This window comes from Cuculus canorus, chromosome Z, assembly GCF_017976375.1.
Source record: "Cuculus canorus isolate bCucCan1 chromosome Z, bCucCan1.pri, whole genome shotgun sequence".
Classification (NCBI taxonomy): Eukaryota; Metazoa; Chordata; class Aves; order Cuculiformes; family Cuculidae; genus Cuculus; species Cuculus canorus.
The window spans coordinates 47,801,937-47,827,661 of NC_071441.1; the positions used below are offsets into that span (position 1 = coordinate 47,801,937).

The 25,725-nt window shown below is 39.3% G+C and overlaps 1 protein-coding gene across 3 annotated transcripts in view; it reads right to left on the bottom strand.

Annotated features, from left to right (window-relative positions):
• SVEP1 (sushi, von Willebrand factor type A, EGF and pentraxin domain containing 1) overlaps window positions 1-25,725 on the bottom strand; it is a 133,745-nt gene that overhangs the window by 91,716 nt on the left and 16,304 nt on the right. For all 3 annotated transcript variants that reach the window (XM_054053676.1, XM_054053673.1, XM_054053675.1), the window contains exons 2-3: window positions 22,502-22,757; window positions 21,410-21,586 (exon numbers count right to left, since the gene is read on the bottom strand). In XM_054053676.1, coding sequence (XP_053909651.1) covers window positions 21,410-21,586; window positions 22,502-22,757 — 433 coding nt within the window. The remainder of the gene's footprint in view (window positions 1-21,409; window positions 21,587-22,501; window positions 22,758-25,725) is intronic.

Here is a 25,725-nt window from a genome sequence, read left to right on the forward strand (position 1 = left end):
TTCACCAACAATTCAGATTCAGGTTCTATTGTCTGTGGTGATGACACTGTAATAACTTTCTGATCAGAAATGGGAATAAAATAAAACATGCTTACTTGAGCATGTCTCCTGCATTTTCCCCCTCAGTTATGCTCTCCTAAGGTATACAACTAACACAAAAATGTAGGAAAATCCACCATGTCTTTTCTGGTTTTGAACAATACAGGGCTTGATGACTTCTTAGGCCACCAATGGGACACACTTTCTTACTCCTTTATCCATAAGAAAAAAAAAAAATGTGCACAGAGAAGAAGTAACTAAAGAGAAAATATGGTATGGGTTTGCTAGAAACAAAGACCCACAGGGTAGGCATAAAAACATTCCAGTCAACATTTACGTACAGACACCATAACTATATCTGAAGACATTGCCTCAAGCTGAACAATGAACGTGGAAATCTAGGGAAGTACACAAAAAAATCAAAGAGCAGACTTGCAAAGTCAGTAGGAATACTTCTGCTCTGCCTGCCTACAACAACGACAAATTTAATACTGTAATCCTCAGGCTAGAAGAGTTTAATATTATAAAGTGACAACATAAAACAAGGTATATTTCAGAGATTCACCAAACACTTAATGTGTTATCCAGTTTGGCTTTTTTAAAACTGCAAATACTATAGCCAATAGCAAGGTTAAGCCAACCAATAATGAACCCACATAACAGCATAAAGACTCCAGTCTGGATTGAAACAGGTAGAGATCATGTGTCAAAGGGTTCTACTCTGTGACATAGGGTCATGATTCTTCCTTCAAAAGTACAAGAACACATTTTAAGGATAAACAATTTTGCCTTAAAAATGTAAATCCTTCACAATCTTGGGAGCCCAGGCAATCTCAACTTCCTCTCCAAGTACGCTAATGTATCTAAGTCACTGAAATGGAATTATTCTCCATTTAACCCAGTGTAAGAGAGAGGAGAATCAAACTCCATGCATTTCAAGGATTAATTTGAAGGATTTTGTATTTCCTTCAATGCATAATTTCTCCCACTAACTACACTTACTAAGTAATCCCTGGCATGAGCTGTATTTTCCACACTTGATGCTAATGAAGGATCTGATTAAGGGTTTATCTTTTGCAGGATATGGCAGGAATCATTTAGTCAATATCCTATTCTCCCCTGCATCAACTTGAGCTCTATTCGTACGCTGATACTGTGGTGATTGTAGCCTCCAATTCTCATTTTTTCCTGTACATGTAAAGCCTAAATGAAACGACACCTTGATGCAAATCATAAATGCAAAAATAGTCTTTTATAGCCCAACACCCAGACTTCTCAAATGAAGAAAGGAAGCCTAGTTTTCCATTTTATCAAACTGGTTTTGTTCTACTGTAATTAATTTTATGACATCGATTACACGGATATGTATTCAACACAATGAAGTTTGAACCTGTCCCAGAACCATAGTATACCATGAATAAGTATTATTATTTTGCTTTGATGGTGTCTGCTAAAAATGATACAATCCCTAGGTCACAGAAGCTCTAAACAATGACCACTGGATGTTTGCATTCAATTCTTTCCCTTTTTCCTCAGTTTTTGTTACTAAACATACATGGATAGGAGATTTTTGGTTATGTGGACCTTTGATATGGCATCTGCAGTCCTGTCCTTTTATTCATCTGTAGGAAGTTATGTGCTCCGAGAACATCGGAGAACCAAAATCTAAAATTAACTCACATTTATGCCCTTGGAGAACGACAGCCTGAAAGTGTAGGCTCGCTCTTCCACTGCTTTACTCCATCTAAGATTCTAGAGCCTTCACAACAGCAAAAAAAATTACGAAAATTAGAAAATATGTCACCCTGACCTCTGTGTGTGTGAAACAAGTGCTGTGGTAGCTGTATTTGCCATCAGTTGCATTTTAAATTTGCCACCATGACTGGGTTTTACTATAAAGCTTAGTTATTTTCTAAATAGAAGCAAAACTTCCTTGAGGAAGGAAGTATAAATATATTGCAGTGCATTATCTTGTGCTACATCTTTCTACCCTGAAATGTGCATCTGTCATTGTGAAAGTTACTACATGATCCGATTTGCCTAAGGGCCAGGTGCAGCCTCTATTAAAAGAAACACTAGGAACAAGAAGCTGTTAGATATTCCCTGTGCCAATGATGTGCCACATAAAGTAGGCTTTACTAGGATAATGCATGGTGTCATGGAGGAAACAGAGACCCTTGTTCCACATCAAGCAGCCAGAGACTTCTTGATTCTTTCCCACTTAGTGATATAGCAGAGGAAGAGTTTGGGATGCCTTGCAGTATCAGCATGCATCCCTCCTGCCTCCGAAAAACATTCTGCTGCTGCTGCACAACTTGTTTGTGAGGGGCCTCTGCAAGGGAAGTATGTGAATAACAAGGGAGGCATTCTGATGGAAGTCACAATTGCACGACACTCCCCAGTCCTCTGCCCTCTCCACATATTTCACAGTGATATCTCTGGGCTGTTGCTCTAACTATTGTATTCTGCAAAGGTGCGGCACCAGTGTAGCCCAGGATTCTGTGATTTTCAAGTCTATTCTAATAAACCAAAAAATGAACCAGGGTTGAAGTTTTCTCTCCTAGTGTTTACAAACAGAAAAGTACTTGGCTTGGGCCAGCAGAAAAACAGAATGCCATGGCCTCTGAAATGTACCTCGCTGGACCTGCACATGAATATCTTTAATCCTGCTTCGCAAAGACTTTCCATTAAATGGCTTTGGAAAGCTAAGAAGATAAAAATCTAAACCTTTGACAGATTCTGTAATCCACCTTTCTGCAGTCTGCAACATGTAAGATCCCATAAAAAAAACCTACATGAGCTGGGACCATGCTAGGATTACAAGAAATACACAAGGAAGTGGCTTTAGTTAAACATTTGACATGTATGACTTGTACAAAGACTGCAAAAGAAAACCTTGAGCTTGCCTTTAAGTGCAGGGATCAGGGAAGGATTTCTGCTAAGTCTCAGCATGTTCTCCAAGTCCTTAATGTCTCCTGTTATCCCCAGCATGTGCTCTGTATTAATTTTAGACAGCATTGAACCTGTTCATCCATCTGCTCTTTGTCAGTATTCCTTAAGCATCCTTCTCACGGTAACATGATTAGCAATTTAACAAGCTAGATGTCTTCTCTTTTCCTAGTTGATGTATTTGGTTCCATTTCTTTACTAGATTTACAAATTTCCTCTCACTGGGCTGAAACAAGTCAGAAATGTAGCCACTTCAATACATGATACATAAGGAGAGGTTCTCTCAAACCTTTCCACAGATATCAAAACTGCAATATCCCACTACCAAGTAGGCTGCAGCATGACACTTTGTGACAATCTAGTTCTAAAGCTTTAAGCACTTCAAACATTCATAAGAAACTTTCAGCAAAAATAATCTATTCACAATAAAAATGAGAATTTTGGATCCTCTCCCACAAGGCAGAAGAAATGGAATGTTGCCTGGAAGGAGATGCAATCCCTTAGGTGAACATCCCATCCCAGTACCCCGAACATACACAGTGTGGGGAACAATTTGCCTGCTGAAGAATGTAAGCCAAGAGCTATCATTGCTTGTAAAAGTTAGGCTGCCTACAAGGTCCTCCTTCCACAGGGAGGTATGGCCATAAGCCACAACTGTGCTGAGCACTCCTGAATAGGCTTGGGACAGCACATGTAGGCAGGTGCAAGACAATTATTCTGGCTGCAAAACATTCTCCTCAGTAATAGCATCAGTACTGAGAATATATAGAAAATAGCAGTTTATGCCTAGTTTTAAAACTCTTTAAAAAGCAGACCAAATAAGTGTTCAAAATATGGTGAGTGCCTTAAACAGATTCATACTTGAACCACACGTGCACTGTAAGAACACAGAGATTTTAAAAGTATTTAAATCTTTCGCAATCATAAAAATAAAGACTACTATATACACTTCTACAGAGGGTAACTAACTTCTCTCTTCATCTCAAAGCACATGGCTTACTCAGGAACAAAAAAAGAAAATCCTGATTCCATATACTGTATTATACCTTAATAAGAAGACTATCCATGCTTCATTCAAGCTACAAGCTCACAAGATATGTCCTGACAACTTATGCAATTTGTATACAAAGAAAGGGCATTCAGGTATTGAAATGAAGCTCTTTTGGTTTAAATTTCAGTGGCATTTCGGACAGTGTTAAAAGGTTGGCTGTTTGCATAGACATCAAATCTAGCCTGCGCGACACAGTTGGAGGACATACCCAAAGCAAATACAAACATGCCTGTAAGCTATGGATTACAGCTCACAACAGCACTTTTGATTTTTAGAGCTTTGATACCGATTTAAGTTCTCATGCCCCTGCATATTTTTAAAATGTATTGTGCTAAAAGTGTACAACAAATTCCAGAAATACAAAACAGTCTTTCTGGGAAATTAACTTAGTTGACTGTGTAAATTTGCCATAAGATTATTATGAAATTATTTATGTGCGAGTGAAAGTTTTGTGTCCAAGACTTTGCATACAATCAGATCCTTACTTAAAATAGCAAACAAAATAAATTCTGAAAATGCTTTGCTTAGAGCAGAACTACTATATAGTAGGTTTCTCTGGACACAGTTTTCACCAAGCATAGACAGACATTCGTCAGCAAACCTCAATCACTGCTGATGTGACAGCACATTGTGCTCTGAATAGTAGTGTTCCAAGTGCCCTGAATCTCTGGATAGCTTCCTGCGATTTAAACACATAAACACTGAAAACAAACATCACCACCTTGTCCTAGAAAAACTTATTTGCTATTTTAATATACTTGCTCTGTAGTTATATTTTTGCTTTTACAAAACTGCAACAAAATACAGACAGGGTGAAGTAAAGCAATATTCATTAAAAAGAACCCCAGCATTTTATTTAGTTTGTGCTACAGGCAAATGAGCTAATATCTGTTTCAGAGATCTAGCATCTGTCTTGTCTGAAGGCACTGGAACACCAGTTTTCTCTAGGCCTAGTCCCATCATCATACCATGTATCAAATAACTAGTCTTCCTTTCAGTTCACAGAAAGCCACCTAGGGCAAGAAGGAAAAGGGAGGGCCAATAAAAGAACAAATTTGTATAGGAGGATCCAAACCAGATGCAAGGAGAAAGTCACTCCATATTTTTTCTTACTTTTTCATTACTCCGCATTGTAGCAACAAATTCACCTACCCATCATCTCCCTAAGAGATGCAAGCAGCTACTAGATGCTCAAAGAACCAAACTTAATCGCAAGTGATGGCAGCGAGATACATCAAAGAGTGGAAAAGCTCCATCCAGGCTGCACTACATGCTGCTCAGTTAACTTCTACATGAACTGGATGCACACACTGGAAAGCAAGAAATAGTCTTTATTTATCCACAGCTGGAAAGAGGGACTACTTGGAAAGAGAGAAGCCTGAGCTGGGGCTAGGGAAAAAAAAAAAAGGTTCCTGAACAACTAGTGCTGTGCTACACCCAGAGGAAGCTGGACAGAAGTAAGAATCTACTCCACTGCCTGTGACCCTTGGGACATGCTGAAATCACCACAACTCAGCCAGCACTGGCTCGGCATAGCCTACATTTTCTTCCAGAAGCAGGGAGCAAGAATTTCCTGTTACACAGCTAACTCAACACATCACCTTCCCCAGGGATTCCTCAAAGGTAATTTTAACCAACAGAAAGGACTGGGGTTTAGCAGTCGACAAAACGTACACCTCAAGCCTCACAGCACTGGCAGGTTTCCACAGTGAAGAACATGCCTGGTGGTTCAAGATCAGTGCCATTGTTTTCACCTTCTCAGCAACTTGAATACAGTATTGTGTTCCGTGATTCTTGGGACTTACAAGTGTAAATCAAATTACTCTGGTCAAACTGAATGAGCAAATGGGCTTTCCTGAGAGCAGCAAGATGCATGAGGAATTCAGGAAGATTCAGAGACTCCACATCCTCAGATTTTCTCCTTCTCATTCAGGGACAAATTGTGAATTTTCTCTCTGGCAAAATATTCACAGAATGATTCCTGAACTGTTTTACTAGTCTAATGTGAAACGCTCCCTTTCTGCTGTTGCATCCAACATCCACTCCCAGCAGCTGTTGGTGAACATGATCAGGCAGAAAAAAAAAAAAAAGATACCTATTTCTGCCTTCTTTTCCTGCAGATCAGAATAGTTCCACTTGCTGAATCACAGATGGGGAATGCAGCAAGTAAAAGATATTATAAACAGGAAAGTGAAGCCATTTCTGCCAGACCCTCAATAAACTGTCACTACTGCATTAGGTGCCAAACTTGGCCTCTTTGCCATGTCCTTTATTTTTATCATGAAATATACTTTTCAGCAGCAGTGATTACACTCCTATTAAGTAACATTTCTGAGCACTGAATATATAGCACATGACTGTGCAGATGGAGAACATATGTCATTATTTCCATGTTTATTTACTCAGCAGCCCAGGGTGAGAGTCATAGCTTTTGCTTAACTTAAGAGAGCTGAAGCACATTAAGTGGCTCAGGCAATGAAAAGTGGAGGGTTTGCCAATTATTTTTTTACATATTGTGAAACTATCCTAGCTACCCCTGGGTAGAGTTCAGTGAACTGCTGTAACGTCAATGCTATAGTTTCAACTTGATTCTTGGAATCACTACTGATACCCATGACTTACTGTGAAAAATGCCATAAATCCCATTCTCCATTCCTCATGCAAAACTTGTATGGAAGCAGAGAGGATCTCCTCAATTCTTTTAAAGTGATGTAAATACGTAGATCAAAAATAGAGTCTCATTTATGGAAACTAAGATCTCTAAGACAACAACTAGGTCACTGTGCTTGATATTAACTGGTGCTTGCTCAAGAAACATTTGGAGAAGTGCCTGCTCCTCACTTCATTTCCCCCATTTTCCCTTGTCTTTTCCCCCTCTCATTTCTTTACCAGTCATGAAGGACATCCTTAAGGATGTATCTGACTCTTGCTAAAGCAATGCCAGCTGCAAGTGAAAAGGTCACCTCAGATTTGAAGTGAAGGTATGTGTTTTAAGTCCCACATTAGGACTTTACTACTGCACCTTTACTACTGAAAAAAAGTGAACTTTACTACTGCAAAAGCTATGGTAAAAAAGATGAGAGATGAAAGATAGAAATATTATTTTGCAGTACCACAATGGCACACACAGCCTCAACCCTCAGTCTAACAAAGCTTCCTTCTGCAAACAACCTCCATCAAAACATTTCTGAACAACACCTTCGCATCCCCACAAGGCAGCACTAACCTAGTCTTCATCTCTTAGGCACTCTGTAAGGACTTACACTTCTGCAACACGGGAGTTCTCCCACAAAGCAGGAATCCCTGACTAGAGAGTCATGTGTTCCTAAGGCCCTTTCTTGCTATCATTATTGACCAAACCTACTAAAGTAGCAATCTGTAACATCCAAAGGCTTGCTGAAGTGTCCTTGTTTAAACTAGAATGAAACAGCCTGCTGCTGCTGGCAGAAACAAAGCAGTGAGATTCTGTCAAGAACTTTCAAGTGCTCAGCCTTTATGTACATCAAAGTGAAACTCCGCTCTGCGCCTCAGTTCTTCCTCCACTTTTCAGCTTCAAGGGTATTTTTTCCACCTTGAAGGAGCTGAATCATCTGCTCTATTTCTTAGAGGCAGTGAGATCCCTTATGTGATTTGGTAGCCACGCTTCTGGTCCTACCACCTTCTCTAAATGCATGCCCTTTTTCTGAGCTCTGTTGCTCTAAACAAGCCCATCTACACCTGCAGAAATGGAGAAAAAAGAGAGATGGAACATTCTTTACTGCAGCCTGAAGGAAAAAAAAAAAAAAAGTAAGTGGCAATAATGATTATAACACTGCTTAATGGACCTAAGACTTAGAATTATTAAACCACTGATTTTTAGCTAGAAAATCTATTCCTAAAGAGCACTTGATTCCAGCTAGTTGGGTTCACAAGATAATTAATGTTGTCTAAAAATATCCCAGTATTTCCTGAGCTGGAGCCAAGTTCTTGCCTAATTTCTTACACTTTTGTAGACTGTGAACCAGTCAGGGATGCAAGCAACAGATGATAAGCTACTTCTCTGACGCAGGAATGTATGTAGCACTGCACTTTCTATTTCAACACAAGAGGCCGCCCAAAAGTGACCTGAAATGTAGTGAGAATGAATCAATCTCTAGCATCACCGAGAGTGAAATTTAAGATGTTACAGACAACTTCGTGAAGCATCACATTCACAGACCTTGAACTTGTTACCTTTTCTGTGCTTCAGCCTTGAGGTAAAAAACAGACAAGTAACAGCTGTAATCCATCACTTGCATCTTGAGGGACAGGCAGTTAAAAAGAACAAGAGGACAGTAAAGAGTTTCCCACATGTTCTCAGGGTGCAAGCCGCCTTTTTACCTGTGACATAGTGGAAAGTCCCCAGGCAGCTCCCGAAAAATTGCTGGTGGTGGTGAAAAGCTATCAGGAAAGAGAAGACAGCAGAATCCTGGAAGCTGCCAAAGCATGAGAACTCATTTGTAAACTAGAGCCAAGGTCCAGCGCCAAGAGCTATCCTGTGCTCTTGGGGCCACAATATAGCTTAATACTGCTGGTTCTAGGCCAAACTCCTGTGGCACCTAGACTAGGAGAGCCATTATCATAGATGAGTACCAAAACTGAGCATCATTGCTACGCAGTGAAAAAGGTGGGTATAAAGGCAACCCTCAGTTAATGTTACATTGAAGAGATACTGGCAGAGCATGCCTCATTTTGGTATGTTCCATCTCAGTGCAACTTTTTGTAAATGTATTACTTCTTTTCTCATGGGTTTGGATTGTGGGCACAAGGTGGGGTACCGGTTCACCTAAAAGTTGAAGACGTTGCCATTGTATATTCCTGTGCCATGATCTAATCACCCCCCCCTGTACTGCCATTGGGACAGTTTTGCGAAGTGTTTTTGGCTAACCAGTAACAATACAGGTGCTCACAGGAGTATCATGCTTAAAAAATGGTGTTGTATTTTTTAAGGTATTGTATTCTGAATTTCCGTTCAGAAATAAGAGACAGCAAAATTTACCTAAGTGCTTTACACCTCTACAATTCACTATGACATAAAAGTTGAAGTGAAGGGATTTGCAAGGGACCATATATTTTGATCCTTAATATATTGAGGCAAAGGCTTAAACTCTGATAAGAGGGAAACTGAAAACTGGCATTTCAGGTAATAGACTTCAACAACATAAATAGGGCAAGAGGACCAGAGTTTATCTAGATATGCAAACTAATGCATGTGTGAGATAGGCAATAACAGAAGTCCCAAATAAACACTAGCTTAACTAAACATAGCTCTTCTGGTGAGGTTTGGCAAGCATTCCTCGTGTTCTGTGTTGACACCAACGCTTGTCAGAATAAGGCTACTCAGACTCCTACTCTCCTTCCTCTACTTAGAATAACCTAGTCCTGTGAACTGAGGTTCTTGAAAGAGTAACTTTTGCGGTACTTCATATTCCTGTAGGCAACCCCGCTCTTCCATACTCTCTGTCGTGAGATCTATGACACCTCTGTGCTACAGAGGCAAAATCAGATGCAGAGATCTACACTAGTTAGCTGCTGCATTTAAAGGTACTAGAACACCTCTGCACTGGCCTGGCCTTCTCGGAGTGGGCACACACACTGTTTCTGCTATAAGATGCAGCAGACTTGTCTCCTGTGATACTAAAGTCTCTGCAGCAGGCTTTACCAGACTGCTGTTCCCAGGCATACCCAAGGCCTAGTGGGATGCTCTGCAGGCAGCAGATGGGCAAAGTGTGAAATGAAGGACAGGAAAAGAAAACACAGTAATAGGCCAACATTTTCCTTCAAAGCTCCAGGCACTTTTGTCTAGACATTAAACTCAGAATATAAATATATACCTTTAAATTAATGTGACTTACAATATTCCCAGCCTTTGTAGATGTAGGTGTTTCTGTGTTCCACTACAACACTGACCTTTCCTGTTTTTAATATCTTTACAGTTTTTAATACCACCTATGTGTATTTCCAGACAAGTTTTTCTAGGGGAGCACAGTTAGACTGTAACAAGCACTTTTCTGTTATAAATTAATAAAAACTAGAACTGAAGGGCAGCCTGACAACAGTAATAGGAATGTTATTCTCTGGACTATTCTGCGAAGCCCTAACCAACAAATGGGCTGGGATAAATAGCAGTAATCTGTGAAAAAAAACCTATGTGGCATTAGCGGCTACAATGTAGGAAAGCTCTTGTACTTTACCTTCTGACAGTCTGATTTCAGAAACAAACTACGCACTACAGGAGACAGAAACGTTGCATGGGTATTTACCATGGCATTTAAAAGGGAACACCCTTTATTTGAACTTTCTTGGCCCCAAATCCTCTTTTATTTAGCTATCCTCAGAACGTTTCTTTCGCTCTCATGGAAAAAAGCCCAGCAGATTTGCCTCATCGCCAGGAGAAGGAGCCAACTCTTAGGTTGTTACAATAGGCTCCAGCGCTTTGTAAAATCAGTACAGCAGTACACACCTACATGGATGGGGATTTGCCATTCCTCTGTGCTTTACACTAATGAAAATCTGCAACTTAGTGCTTAATTGTATTGGGTTTTGTTTCAAATCTGTCAAGTCTAAACTCTAACTAAATGATATGACTACAATTAGACTATATGATTAACTACATTATACACACTTCTGCAAAATTAATCTTTCCCAAATCCTCTTCTCCCCTGCAAAAGTCCATTCTTTCCATTCTTGTGGAGGAAAACAATTCATATTTAATAAATTTCAGACTAGGGAGAAAAAATTCGACTCCTCACATCTTCAGAAGGCAGCCCTACTAAAACATCTGCATTGGATGTGTGAGTTGCTCATCTAGCTTTGTTTTGCATGGTTACCAATTAAGCCCTAGGGTCTTGGCCTGAAGAGGTTCCCATTTCTGTTCAGAGTGCTAATTTTGGTTCTCATCAAAACACCAACAAAACCAGGAGAAACCGATTTCCTGTTTAAAGAAACTGATCTGTGTTGCTGCTTTCTCACTCTCAAGGGACCTGGTCACACTCCATCATGCAGTCAGCACTGTTTCTGGGTGAGAATGAAGGGCCATCTGCAGTACATTTTAGAGTGACAACAAAAAATAAGTCTGCTTACAAAACAGCAGACCAAACTGCTCTTGTCCATTCTGGCTGCTGAGTACCTGGCAGATAGATCAAGCTTATCACAAAATGTCTGCAGCCTCTTTGCCCTAATTCTGCTCCGAGTTGAGTGGGCTTTTGCCTCTTTTTTTTCCTTTTTTTTTCTTGTTTTTTTTTTTTTTCCACCATACTTTTCATGCTCCTGTTTCCTTTGCTGGAGTAGCATGAGAGTCTCAAGTACCTCTAGATCCTTGTGACTGAAGAAATAGAGAAGGTGCACAGCTGGAAGAAGTGAGGAGCATAGCTGCAGAGGACAGAGAGAGCAGGCTTCTTCCCTGGAAGCGACTGTGAAATGATCTGAGGATCCTGCCGGAAACTTTCCACAGAGAGCACTGTGAAGTCAGCTGTACAGTACTGAAGAGGAAAAGTAACAGAAAAGCCTCTCGCTGCTATCTTTCCTCTCTTGTGATGGTGGTGGCCCAATGGACAGAAGGTAGTGGAAGGAACATCTATATTACCTTTTAGGCAAATACCTCTTGAAAGACTTTGATTAGGTCAAAATCTGCAAATAAATTACTTATTTCACTATGGGTTATGACACGATGAGCTTTGTACACCTTTGCTTCTACACTTTCTTCTCCCTCTCAGCAAACTCATGGCAATTAACAGATGGCCATTTCTGAACACTTGCAAAATTATGCAAACTGCATTATATACAAAATACTTCATATTGTAAAAGAAGTAGACAATTTTGTTTAAAATGGTGAAAGAAATCCTACTTATTCTTACAGAGAACACACTTTGTATTATTCACTGCCTTGGGTAGAGTGACTATCACAGCATTAGTCAACATCAGCATTTAAAAATTAATATATTCCTACACTCTGTGTTAAATTGGAAACTGATTCTGAGAGCTAAGAGACAAATTTCCTTGACCAAGTGACAATCAGCCCATGTACAATCCATTGAACTCCAAATGCAGTGACACAGTGACTGCCTGACTTTGTCGCATTAAGAGTGCTATGCTCCAGTCTGTGTAAATGAATCAGGTTTGGCAACACTTCCAGTGCAACTTAATGATGCTAAGAATCCTGATACCTATTCACAACCTCATAGGCACAGGCACTATGTCTAAAACTCATATGTCTAACACTCATGAGTTAAGTGTAGCACAAATGATGTCCTAGGAACTGCTTCAGTACTTAAAGGTGATGCTTTAGGACCACTAGGGACAAACAGTTAATTAATAATACAAACTCTAGGTCTCTTAGCCTCTCTCCTCATTTCAATAACTAACACTCTTTGCTGCATACCACCACCTCAATTCATGCCCGATGCACGTTTTGAAGAATTTTATTTTTTTCTTTTCTAAGAAAAAAAGCGTCTTAAAAACTCACATAATGCTGAGATATCTGCTTTTAATTTGTGAGCCTGGCACAAATTCAGGAATAATATCTGCACGCATGCGTCTATGAAAACATCCCAGCTATGTGTTTCTGAAAAGGTAGTGAAGGCAAGATGATGCCGTGTAATCCATAGGGGTAACCAAAGAATGTTGCAGTAAAATCCTTTCCATTAAGGGATTCGATGGACAGACAATAATTCCAATAAATGCCTGGTATGACGCAAGTCCCAATCCTGAAAATTATTGTCAAATGTGCAATACCAGTCAAAAGTTTATTAAAGGCATATACTCAAACAGTATGAAGATAAACCGCTTAATAATCTCTGACAACTGGTTGGTGAATTCTTTGGGCAGTGAAGGCAGACATGTTCAGCACAAAGTCTGTAAACTACCACTTTGCCTGGAATTGCACAGCTGGAAAAGGATGTTTCTAAACTGCATAAAATCTCAATGAAGGTAAGAGGCTTTTCATCCTCTATAAAGACTCAAGGCAAAGCCCAGGCTTAACAGTAAAGGTTTTACAGTCATTCAACTAAAGGCTAAATCTATCTAGTGCTGTGTCTACTCTTGGAGCCTTCTTCATTGGGATGGCTGCCTGCAATGGTGGTACTGTGACCAAACAACAGCTTGGGCACTCCAGGGAGACCCCACGTCTGATGGGCACAGAAAGCTGGAGACTATTTCTATGGCATGTCTATTTCTATTCCGACTGTGGTTTCTGCTCTTCCCAAGCCCTACAGATGGTTGATTTTTCTCCCCTAACTGCACAAATAAACTTTGGCTTTATTTTCATGGCATTTTAAGGTGACCAGGACAAGTCAATTCTGAGATAAGGAAACAAGGGTAGCTTATGCATCACATTCCAACTGTTCATCTAATTAATTTCAGATATAGCTCTGTAATTAATAATAAAAAAAAGGAGTCTGTTTTGGCATAGAAACTTATTTTTTGAAGCCTCATATGACATATAGTTGGAAAGGATAAGACGTTTTCCAATACTGGATACAGATGTAAAGTTTTCTGGTCTGCACATGTCAAAATTGAACGTGGGTTTTCACTTTCACCTTACAACTTCATTTTTAAAGAATCTCCTCAGAATTGGTGCTGGTACACATGGAAAACATCTCTATTGATGGTTTTCGGTGAGTTTTAGTGTTTGTCTTTCTCCACTATAGTTCAGTTTCAAATGCAAAGGAAACAAGCTACATGATGCAGAGCTAGAGAAGTCATATATAAGTGAAACATCTTTATCCATATCAGCTATCAGGTTACTTAACATTTTAAATTTTGCAACAGAAGACGTATGTAAGTTGACACATAACGCCTGGAGAAGAGGGAAAAATGAGTCACTCAGTTCCAAGGACTTGATCCAAACTCATTAACATTACTGGAAATACTCTTATTCACTTGAACAAACTTATCAAAACTATGGATATAATTAAAAAACACCAGTAGCTGCATAAGTAATTTGTTCAGGTTAAAAAAAAGTACCCCAAAAAGCTCCCTTTTTTTGCAATTTTCTGAATGAAGCCATTGGTTAGATATCAAAACTGCCACATTTGATGATGGTTTGGAAAGCACACTGTCTGTCTCTAGAGTTTTTTGAAGAGTTTTTTTGATGGACTCAATCTGGATTAAAATTCCACTGTGGAAAAAATGAGGTTCTCATAGTCTTAAACAAAACAACAATCCTCCACCAAAACAAAGGAAAACAACCAAGAAAGTGTGCATAATCCGTCCCACTTCAACTGTGAACACTTAGATCCCAAATGAAAGAAAATACAATCTCAAACTCATCAGGTTTTCCTCTTACTATCATTTATAAAATGCATGATTAAAAAACAAATACTGTTTTGCTACTGTTTCCCCTCAAAGTCTTCACATGAGGAAAGCAGATCATAGAGGTTATACAGTTCTTCAAGAAACGCTTCAGTAACTCATAAAACCTGTTATCACTTCATGCACATGGCACCTTCAGAATCATTGTAGCGTTGCTCTGTGGGTACAAGGTCATAAGGCTTCCAGGAGTAACCTCAGCAAAAGAAGCTTCCGCTGCCCCAACTTCACAAAACAGGTTGTACAGGTGAGAAACAAAACACTTCGGTGTCAAAAGCCACTTACATGGAAGCAAAACTACTGTAGGATCATGCAAGCTAACATTCACATCTGTCAGGAGTCCTTCCTAGCAAAAAATTTTTTCCTGACATGAAAAATTTACTGACATTACGTTTTTAAATTACCAAACCAGAGGAATTTATTTTGTGCACCACTTTGAAAAATCTTGCAGCATCCAAATCCTTTTCTTACTCAGCCTTTTCAACAAAGAGGAGAACCTCTACCTGAACTGTCAAAAGCAAAGCAGGAAATGCTGGCTTCAGGGGAGAAATTTTTGAGAAAGCAGATTTCAATGTAAAAAAATCTGGAAGAGCATGTCTGTATGCTTCCAGACATGTTTATTTTCCACACAAAATATCTGTAAGAGACATTTACTTCAGTCTTTATCCAAACAACAATTATGAAAGTTTTTGCACTATCTTTTCAAAATTCAGTAAGATTTTTTAAATGATAATTAACCTACTAAATTTCTACAGTGTTGTCTATAGAACTTGTTTCCTATATCCACCTTCCTCATCACTTGCCTTCTAGTACCTTCACTGCAAAGCCACAGCACTTTATATTTCTCCTGTACCTATCCATCATGATGTTATGATACCACACTAGAAAAACACACTCATTTGCATTTCTTCTGTATTTAACTATCACGATGTTATGCTCAAACTGTTAGCCATAAGGAGTCATACAAGAGTAACAAGAAAAAGGAAAAATACACAGAATGACAGCTAGGAATGTTTTTGCCAGTATTAATTAGGCATCAATTTACCATTGCTTAGTCACGGTTATTTTGCATCTTTCCTCTTAGTTTAGATCTCTGCTTTCTTGTTTTCTCTCTTTATTACATGACAGACAGTAATTTCAACACCGTATACTCACATCAGAACCTCGGTGTACTATCATGGACAAAAAGCCACTGAAGAGAGGCTAGAACAAAAGGCAGCTACACTCAGGAGAAGCATTTTTTAAATGAATAAATAACAAGCAAAAGTGTAAAGTAGACAAAGGTCACTCCCCAAAAGGGTTACAGAAAGGGGTTCATGATTAGAGACCTGTCAAGCAAAAAGGGAGAAGCACTAACTGGTGGTGTTAATACAGCAACTCCAGTCAGGTTTTTCTGTTTCTACAGTAGATGAATCCAAGTATCTTCAAACTGCTCAGGTTTTGCAAGAATTAAGCATGCACATCCCAGCTTCACTGCCCAGCTGTAGTCCAAGTTTTCCCAACACATCTTGTTTAATATTTTTATTTGCTTTCTTCTTCTTGGTTATCAAGATCTGCACGTTTATGTGGCATAAGATAATGTGCTGGTGCCATTTAGCATTTTCCACAGGGAAATGCTCTTCTTCCAATTTGCCAGTTTTCAGTGGCTGCAGGCCTCAAGAGAAGCTTTCTTTTAGTGACAGTTAAGCTACAACCGAACAGTGTTTTTCTGATTTAGAAATTAAAAATGAAGGTGAGAAGAGAAACCAAACCAAACTCCTGTCCGTTTTAAGATGCAAATTCAATAGACGGAAGCATGAAATGGCACTGCCTTGTAAGACAGCAAGAATCTAAGTTGTAAAAGCTTGAAAATCTGCGGTTCTCTGAACTAAATCAACCCTTTAGGTTCAACAGGCAAGTTTAACCTGAGATTTTACTGTGGCTGCAGACATTTTATATACTCTCTTTTTCATGCTCTCTTTCTTACTTTCTTTTCCTTCCTTCTCTGTCAATTACTAGCAGAATCTCAGAATGCTGCTGGTTCTGCTCCTCCAGATGCATATCAGGCATCCACTGTACAAAGTATGTTATGATATTTGTTTTTAACTCTGGATACCTTGGAGCTCAGAGGGATCTTGTAAAATTAGTGAAAATTTCCATGTACAGTAGGACAATTTCAAGAGGCTGGCAAAGCTTCATTAAGCCTGTAACTCCTGCAGAGTAGCTAAAGAAATACCTCCTGAAAAGGATTATTGAGAAAGAGTGATCCAGCTTCCAAGGGGAGAAGAAGCTCCTATCAAAATGAAGGAAAGAAGGGCACAAAATGGCAGATAAGATGTTTAGCTTTTTTTGACTAAGCCATTGGAATTGCCACGGAAATTAAAGTTCTTCCCGTCTGACTAAGAAAAGAATTGCTAGTAATACATTAAACACATTTTTTTTTTCCTAACTAGAAAGCTATCCAACTTATGAACATCAGGTTTTGTTTTGCATTCTCAACAGGAACAATCCTGAAAATATAATGGAAAGAAATGCTCAGCTGAAAATTGGGTCCAAAGTCGAAGAAACCACAAAATGCAAATCTCCCCTGCCTTCCTAGACCTACATTTCTTCAAAGTTTAAGTCTTTTTTTTCAGTGAACGTGTTCCAAATTAAAATTTGAAAAAAAAAAAAAAAAAAAGGTCAAAGTTTCCCCATGATTTAAGGTTTCATTGGAAAGGCTTTTTTCAGACATAACCCATGTGCTATTTTGTAGAAAAAACGTTGCCCTAGTGGCTGTGCAGATGATAACTGATAGGCTGCACACTCCTAATAGAGGCCTACAAAATGTATTGAATGTACACATGGTGAAATTCTAAACTTCAGTAATTATACACTAGTAGTGGATGAAAATTAAACAAAAGAAAGAGCAACTAGCATAGATTACAAGTGTTTCATTTACTAGTTCTGCCCTGCCAACTGCACATCATCCTCATGCATACCTTGTGCTGCAAAAAAATAGGGTCCACATGTTAGATACAAGAAGCTACTGCTTATAAGACAAGTGTTTCCTGACTTTCTCAATAACTGAGGTTCCGCTTAGGAAGTAACTGATGAGATGAAGACCAAGGGCATCTTGGCTTGTATCAGAAATGGCATGACCAGCAGGTCCAGGGAGGTTATTCTCCCTCTGTACTCAGCACTGGTGAGATCGCACCTTGAGTACCGTGTTGAGTTCTGGGCCCCTCAACCAGAGAAGGGTGTTGAGGCTCTGGAGCGTGTCCAGAGAAGAGCAATGAAGCTGGTAAAAGGGCTGGAGAACAAGTCTTATGAGGAGCGGTTGAGACAGCTGGGGTTGTTTAGCCTGGAGAAGAAGAGGCTGAGGGGAGACCTTATTGCTCTCTACAGCTACCTGAAAGGAGGTTGTGGAGAGGAGGGTGCTGGCCTTTTCTCCCAAGTGACAGGGGACAAGACAAGGGGGAATGGCCTCAAGGTCCACCAGAGGAGGTTCAGGCTGGACATTAGGAAAAAATTTTTCACAGAAAGGGTCATTGGGCACTGGAACAGGCTGCCCAGGGAGGAGGTTCAGTCACCGTCCCTGAAGGTGTTTAAAGGACGGGTGGATGAGGTGCTGAGGGGCATGGTTTAGAGATTGATAGGAATGGTTGGACTCGATGATCCAGTGGGTCCTTTCCAACCCAGTGATTCTATGATTCTATGATTCATGACAGATATTGTCCTTTTGTTGCATCATCATAAATCTAAAAGGTTAGAGCTCTCTTAAATAAGAACTTTCTTTGGAGAATCTTGCTGAAAAAGATGTGTGAAAAGGCAGTGTTAAAAACATTCCCTAAATTCCAAAGTCAAGAAGAACATAAATGGAGACCTGGACATTTGTTTTACTTTTCCAAGGGACAAACAGTCCACTCAAACAGCCCACGTTTTTATTGTGGAGTGACGGAGTCTTAGGTTGTAGAAATCACAGATTTATTTTTACTGACTTCTGTATTTTTGTTTGTCACTAGTTTGAAACTCAACACTTGTAACCAAATAAAAGAAGGAGAAAAAAAAGTGAAGTGTTATCGAAGAGGAGCTGTTTATGTATGCTACAATACATGGGACTGGTTATGATACTGTCTCTGTTCTTCCTTTTTCTCCCTTCCTTTGCACAATTGTCACGGATGTCTCTGGCTGCATGAGGCTCTGAGTGTGGGCCAGGAAGCTTTTGTTTGGTTTGCTTTTTAAAGCAGCGAACAGTCGGTCTGTTCTTCTTTCTGTGGCACATCATCAACAACATTACAAAGAACAGGAGGGGGACACTGAAGCCAATTTCTGCTTTTCGGCACAAAGCATATGTCTCCTATTTTACCTTATGGAAGCTTTCTAGAGAGTGTTTTGAGTTAATTAGGAAAGTAAAGAACCATTACGATTTTTACATGGTTATTCTGATGCTTCACATTTAAAACCATAAACAACAGTAAGGTGGCACAATACATAAGCACAAGAACATACAGAAAATAACCACAGAAAATAACCAAAACAGCAAAAAGAACATACAAGTTGCAGAAGAACCATCTTCCATCTTAATGAAAACTCTTTAAAAAAAGCCTTACTGCATAAGTAAACATAGGCTAGACGAGTATCTGCAAATTTAACAAATCAACAGCTGTAAGTAGTCTGATTAAAATGTAAGTACTGTCACTGTAAAGCTGCTGAACGTCCTTCTGTACATTATACAGTGAAGAAAAGTTAAGATGCATTCTTAAGATTCCTTATGCTTTACAAATCCATAGCTATGCTCAACCGGGTAATGTTAAAAAAAGGTTGGAATTCTTTCCAGAATAAAAGATTTCAAAATATGCTAGTTTTTGTTTAAAGAACACATGTTGCCTTTTGTTTCTGTCTCTTTTAAAGAAGAATACAGCAGTTGAGCATAGCAGAGACATCTTAATAAATAGGTTTGAGTAACTTAGGTCAAATTCTCCCTAAAATACATTGATGCATCTTCAATTATCTTCACATATACAGCAGGGGGGCTGCAATCATCAGCTTATTTGCAGTGTAAAAACTTATTTTAGAAACACCTGCTGATGATGTAAAAATGAAACCTTCCTCTGCAGCTGTAAACTACCTATTTAAAGAAATCAGACACTTACAATTTTTGGTGGCACTCTAAAATTATGTTCACCCCATTAAAATATTGCTTTTTTGTGGAAAAGGTAACACTAAAATGATATGCCTTCTATCTTTCAGAATAGCTCAAAATGATACTTGATGATAAAAATACTGATAGAGTCAGAAATGCAGTGTTTATTTTGTTCAGTAGGTTACTAGGGCACTTGAGGTAGAGGAAATTGACTTGAATTACAAAAGAAAAAAATTAACATGAAAAGTCTGATTTTGTCTGAAAAGAACTGGAATTATAAATGATAATAAGCAAAATGGAATAGTGTATCTTTGTTTAGAGTTACCTGACCACACAAGGAAGCTGCATCCGCTTAGATAAAATAGCATTTTGATCCAATGTGCATACATTGACTCAAACTCATGTTACACTCAGAACTCAATGAATTCCTGCTTACCTGCTTCTCTTAATACAGAAGAAAGGAAAGATGCTCAAGAGACGCAAGGTGAATTACGTGGTAATAACCAGCAGGGAATATAAGACAAGTGATCGCTTTCCCAGCACATACACTAGGGTAGAATCATAGAATCTTTGGGATGGAAAGTCCAACCCCCCCCTGGAGGAGGGAGAACATCTTTAACTGCACAGAGCCCCATCCAACCTGACCTTGAATGTTTCCAGGGATGGGGGCTCCACTACCTCCCTGGGCAACGTGCTTAAGGGTTTTACCACATTCATCATAAAAATGTCTTCCTTATATCCAGTCTAAATCTACCCTCCCATAGTTTAACACCATTACCCCTTGTCCTTGCTAAAAGGTCTGTTTCCATCCTCCCTATGCACTGGTCCCCCTTAAGCACTGGAAGGCCACTATAAGGTCTCGCTGGAGTCTTTTTTTCTCCAGGCTGAACACCCTCAACTCTCTCAGTCTACCCTTGTAGGAGAGGTGCTCCAGCCCTTGGATCATTTTCATGGCACTCAGTGGGTACCTCAGTCCTTTCTTGCTCTGGTGACAGACAATGCCTTTCCCTCATCATATGCTTATCTGGATCCCTCACTGTATCCTTATAATCCTCCTTGTGCAGGCACACAGCCACCACAATTTCTGTTAACCCTTCTTTAGCTTCTAGTCACAAACTTGCTTGTGTCTGTTCTCTGAATATAAATAATATATTTTGTTTCTAGTTGAGAAATCCTCCTTTTGTCTCACAAAACAAATATAATAGAGCTCAGATATGCTCTGACAATTTTGAAATTTTAGTCCTAGAAAAATCAATGGAGTTGGATAAACCCTTCTCTGATAATGAAGAACTGTAAATTCTTGTTATTTTAACAGTAGACTTTGAATGTATACCAGTAAAAAGACTTGTCCAAAAAGCACTAATAACAACAGTATCAGCAAAATATGATCACCAGTTTCTGTTTAGTCACTCAAATGCCTTCTTCCTCTTTAGTAACCGAAAGTCAACATGAGAGAATTAAAGAACACTTAACTGACTGTAGGCTTAACCTAAGATCTATCCTGCAAAGATCCACACATAAAGCCTCTCTCCAAACAGGAAAGGTTATAAAAGTTCAAAAAGTGATCAGCAAAATTTATGAAGGAAAAATTTACTAAGAGCACTTGAGTGCAAAAGACATTACTTCATACTCAGTAAACACCAGTCATAAATTGTTGGGGAGCTGCGTTTTAGGGAAGTTTTACTGTGTCAGAACATTTGCCCTATTCTTACCTCTTTCCTTTGCATCTCTTTAGACCGTGGATGCAGAGATAGTAAGGGGTGATTTTGACTCTGGAGCTATTCCATGCCTTCAGCCAGAAAGAATTTCCCAACATCCTCAGATGCACTCTGATCCAGGTGCACAGCCACAACCCCAAACAGCGCTTTTTTTTTTGCTCTCAGTTGGATTAAACATGTATTTAGAGCACAGAAACTTCAGCACTAAAACATGAGACTCACCTGTGCATTCATGTTGTAGTCCTTTCCCATAGTATCCTTTTTCACAGATGCACTCAAATTGGCCAGTGTGAGTGCCGCATTTACAGCTTGCCATGATGTCGCAGCAGTTTTGATTTGCCTCACAGAGATACGAACAATGCGATATATCTTCTTGGATATAGCTGCCAGAGGGCAGGTCTGAAATAGTACCAATTTATTAAAAAAAAATCCAAACAGAAGTCCCCCTACAGCCTAACCTCATGTTATTAGTGAAACGTTTCTTTAAAAAACTACTTTCCAGTTGTAACCAGTAGTGACAGCTGTATGAGGCAGAGCCTTGCTACACTCAAGATCTAAAAAATAAGAATTGATGTCCTTATTCTGGAAAGAAGGTCACTGAAATCCATGGGGCAATTATCCTCATATTTTCTCACTCGGTTTCATTTGAGTATAGCACTGCCAGAATACAGTCTCACTCCCAAGAGAAGCTGCTGTGACAGCTTTTCCCAGCTTTGGTGGATGCCATCTTTGGCATCAGGAGGGCGTTTGGTCACAGCAGCTATAACCAGTAGGACACATTAAAGAAAAAAATCTTTCCTTTGGTACATTCAAATAGATCAATCAAACCTTACCTGGAACAAACAGAATGGCAGTAAAACACAGTACTTACACAGAAGTAGCAGGCTTTTAAAAATTAAATGTAGCAGGCAACTACTGATGGCTAGTCTGACCCATATTCTAAGCCTCAGTCAAGCAGCACCGGCTTACAAACGAAGCCTTGTTATGTGTTCTCACTAGTCTAAACTAGTGAGAACACTAGTCTAAACTAGTGAGAACTAGTCTAAACTAGTGAGAACTAGTCTAAACTAGATTACTCTTCTTTCCAATCCCAACAAGTATTAAGGCTAGTCCTAAGGTGTGTTCTAAGTGCCTCTTTGGACAACTGTGTACCTGACCACAGGGTTCATCTATTCAAACAAAATTTACACTGAGCCAAGACCATAGTCTGTTCTTTGTATCAAAACTACATGAAAAGTAATAAGACAATACTGGTAATCTTCCTATTCAGACCTCTCTGCTCTCTGTAGGTTTCCAAGGTTAGTACATTAATACCTTCATGAAGAGCCCTGCGTGCCAGAGCTTCAAACTCAGTAAAACTGTGAAGAAGGTAACAGTGATCTTCTTTTGGATGAGATGCCATGTCATTCAGTTCTCGGATGTTCCCCTGCCATATCCCGAAGGTGAAGATCTCCACTCCCAGTTCACGCAAGGATGCTGCAATGGGTCTTGGGTCTCCCCCATTGGAATATCCATCAGTAATGAGAAATATCACTTTTGTGGCATTTCCACGGGCATGCCGTAATATTTGCTGGAAAAGAAATTGCACACCTCAGTGAAGAGTTAGCAGCAGTTGATCTGAAGGCTACCTCCTCCGTGATGTATCTCCTTTTATTTGAATTATACAGCTAAATTACGTCCTTGCAAGACCACTCACTATCACGAAGATCAACCATCTGCAACTAAAGCCTGTGATTTGACAAGACTAACAACTGAGTTGCACTTCAGATGGTCAGTCTGCATAATCACAGAAATCATGACACAAACTAAAATGAGACACAATCCACCCATGCATCATGAAAGTCAAATCCACCCATCCAGCACATGAAAGTCATTCCATTCCAAACTTGCTTGACCATTCAGGTAGGTGAAAAACGGCTAAATCCCATCATGAAAATGCACAGTGAATGTGTGCAAATAGCAGTATACACACTCTGATAATCATGGCTTCAGTAAACAATTTATGGACAAATCCTCTACAGCTTTTATTGCGTGATTAAGAACAAAATATATTTTATTAGGGGTTATTTAGCTAAAAAATTCCACAGATCTATTGGAAAAATTGTAGGAACTGACAGAACATTGAAAGGTGAAGAATCAGTTAAAATCACAGGCATAAATGTTGAAAATAGCTCTCACACAGTATAAACCTTTAATAGTAGAAATATACAAGTGGTTAAACCTTCCACTGTGATTACCCTGCCGCATGCCCATGAATTTTGCATTTCCACATGTTCCTACCCACTTTCCCTCTAGCATTTCAATGTCTACAAGGCTCAATCTACCAAACTTCTGGAAAACAAAACAGTGGCTGACTCATTCTCCTCCCATATAAGGCAGATGGAAAAGATTTATTTACTCGGTAAGCCCACAAGAAATTTAACAGTGTATGCATCGACAAAGAACACACAGTGTATGCATAGACAAAGAACACGCCACAAAGCATGTATGTACATATGCATAGGCATGAAGGGAAAGGTAGTGAGATAGAAGAGATTCTGCCAGGAACAGTAGCCTTATGAAAAAAGGTACCTCACATACCTGCTGTGCCTGATGAGGCTTCACAAACCTTTGTAAGAAGTGAAGTTGAAGAGGTTTGATGGGAAGATGGGATTAGTTAGAAACAAGTTCCTACTCATTGCCAGACTAGTAAATTATGAAAAATGTGAAGAGTTTGGGTACACCTCCTATTAAATAAGCTTCAAAAGATTGACCATGGACAGTTTCACCTGCTTCCCTAAATGCACCCTCAGCACATCCTACAGTCAGCTACTGAACCTTCGCTACCAGCACAACTGCACTAAGCAGCTGGAAACTCAAAAGAAGAGCAGTCCTCAAAACTATAATTTCATGCATGGAAAACAAAAACTCAAAGCATGACAACCATCATGGCATCATGCATTCAGGGACAGAACATTAAGTCAGAGACAATAGTTATGAAGTTTAACCAGGTAATTAGCTGAAGACAGAGAAACAAGTCACTAAAAGAAAACTCAGTTTTCTTTATTGTGTAAACTGCTTACTCAGAAGAGATGAATATCCTTCTATTATCGCCCACCATGGCAACTCCTTTTCTGTTGGTGATACATTTTTTTTTTCTTGCAAGTTTGAAGTAACAAATATGACCCAACATAATTTAATCTCATGTTATGTTTTGATGCACTACATTATAAGGGCCACCTCTGATTTCTTGTTAGACTCCTTCCAGCGAGCGTTTGGATTGTCAGCTATTTTAACCTCAGCACAGCACTCCCCATTTGTCCGGGCTGAGTTGTTCTTTTATCCCTTACAACAATGCGTCAAGATCACTTGTTTATCCATCATGGCCCCAAGAACTGCCAGTAGACCCTTCCATCCTGCTGCTATCTACAGATTTAAGGATCATTCCTTCTAATACTTCACAGAAAACATTTCTGACAATACCCAGTAGTGCATAAGTGCATTGTCCCATATGTTCTTTTCCATTTCATCCTTCTGACAGTACAATAGTGCTAATTACTCTCCAAGTATGTTTGCCCTTAGACAACAGGCAGAGCACCTAAAAAAATGTGGTGTTAATGTGCTATGGACTAGAAAACACTATGGGGTTGCCACTCCTATAGTCAGCCACAGACTCTCAGAGTATGGGTAAATATAGGACTACCAGAACCACCTCTTCTTGGTGGACAGATGCTGCCTGTGGCCCTAAATCAGGCAATTGTAAAAGTGTACTTTCTCCTTTCTCTGTGAACTTACGAAGAAGGAATTAGATGCAGACTTCCAACTTTGTAACATGTAATTTACTATGATGCTTCTTTCAATAATAGATTGTGTCATGCTACAATCAACACAACAGACCACATTTGACAGACCTTCAAAGTATACTTCAAAACTCAAGTCATTGTAGTAAATCTATTTAAGTCACTCTTAACCAATACAAATTCCAAAACCAGAGATGAACTGAGTTGAGCAGTTTTATTATAAAAATCTTAAAGTAAGACTTACAAAGCAAGTTGTTTGGCTTTTAGCTCCATTGAAAGCTTACAAAGTAACCAAACCCAAAGAACCTGTAGAGATTTTACAACCTTTTTCATGAAGCCAGGCTACATTTTTGGACACTGATTTTGATTTGGGAATTCATTTATTTCAGGTAGATACTAAACAAGCATACACGAGATAAATCAATGCACAAACCATCGGCACCACAGTCAGAAAAACTAGCAAACAATGTGTTGCTGTTGGGCTTGATTTTATTACCACTTGTATGCAAAATTCATAAATCAAACTCTTTGCTCGTCATGTTACATAACTCATAAGTGAAAAGCCAGAATGAAGTGAAAAACCAGAATGAAGTGAAAAACCAGAATGAAGTGGAAAACTAGAATGAAAAGCATCTAGGAAGAAAAGACAATCCAAAAGACAATATGAGCACAAATAGTAGGAAAGCCTCACAAATGCCTTATTTCAAAATGCATTCTGAAATGTATGCTCTAAAATGAGTGGCACTGCAGGCAGAGAGA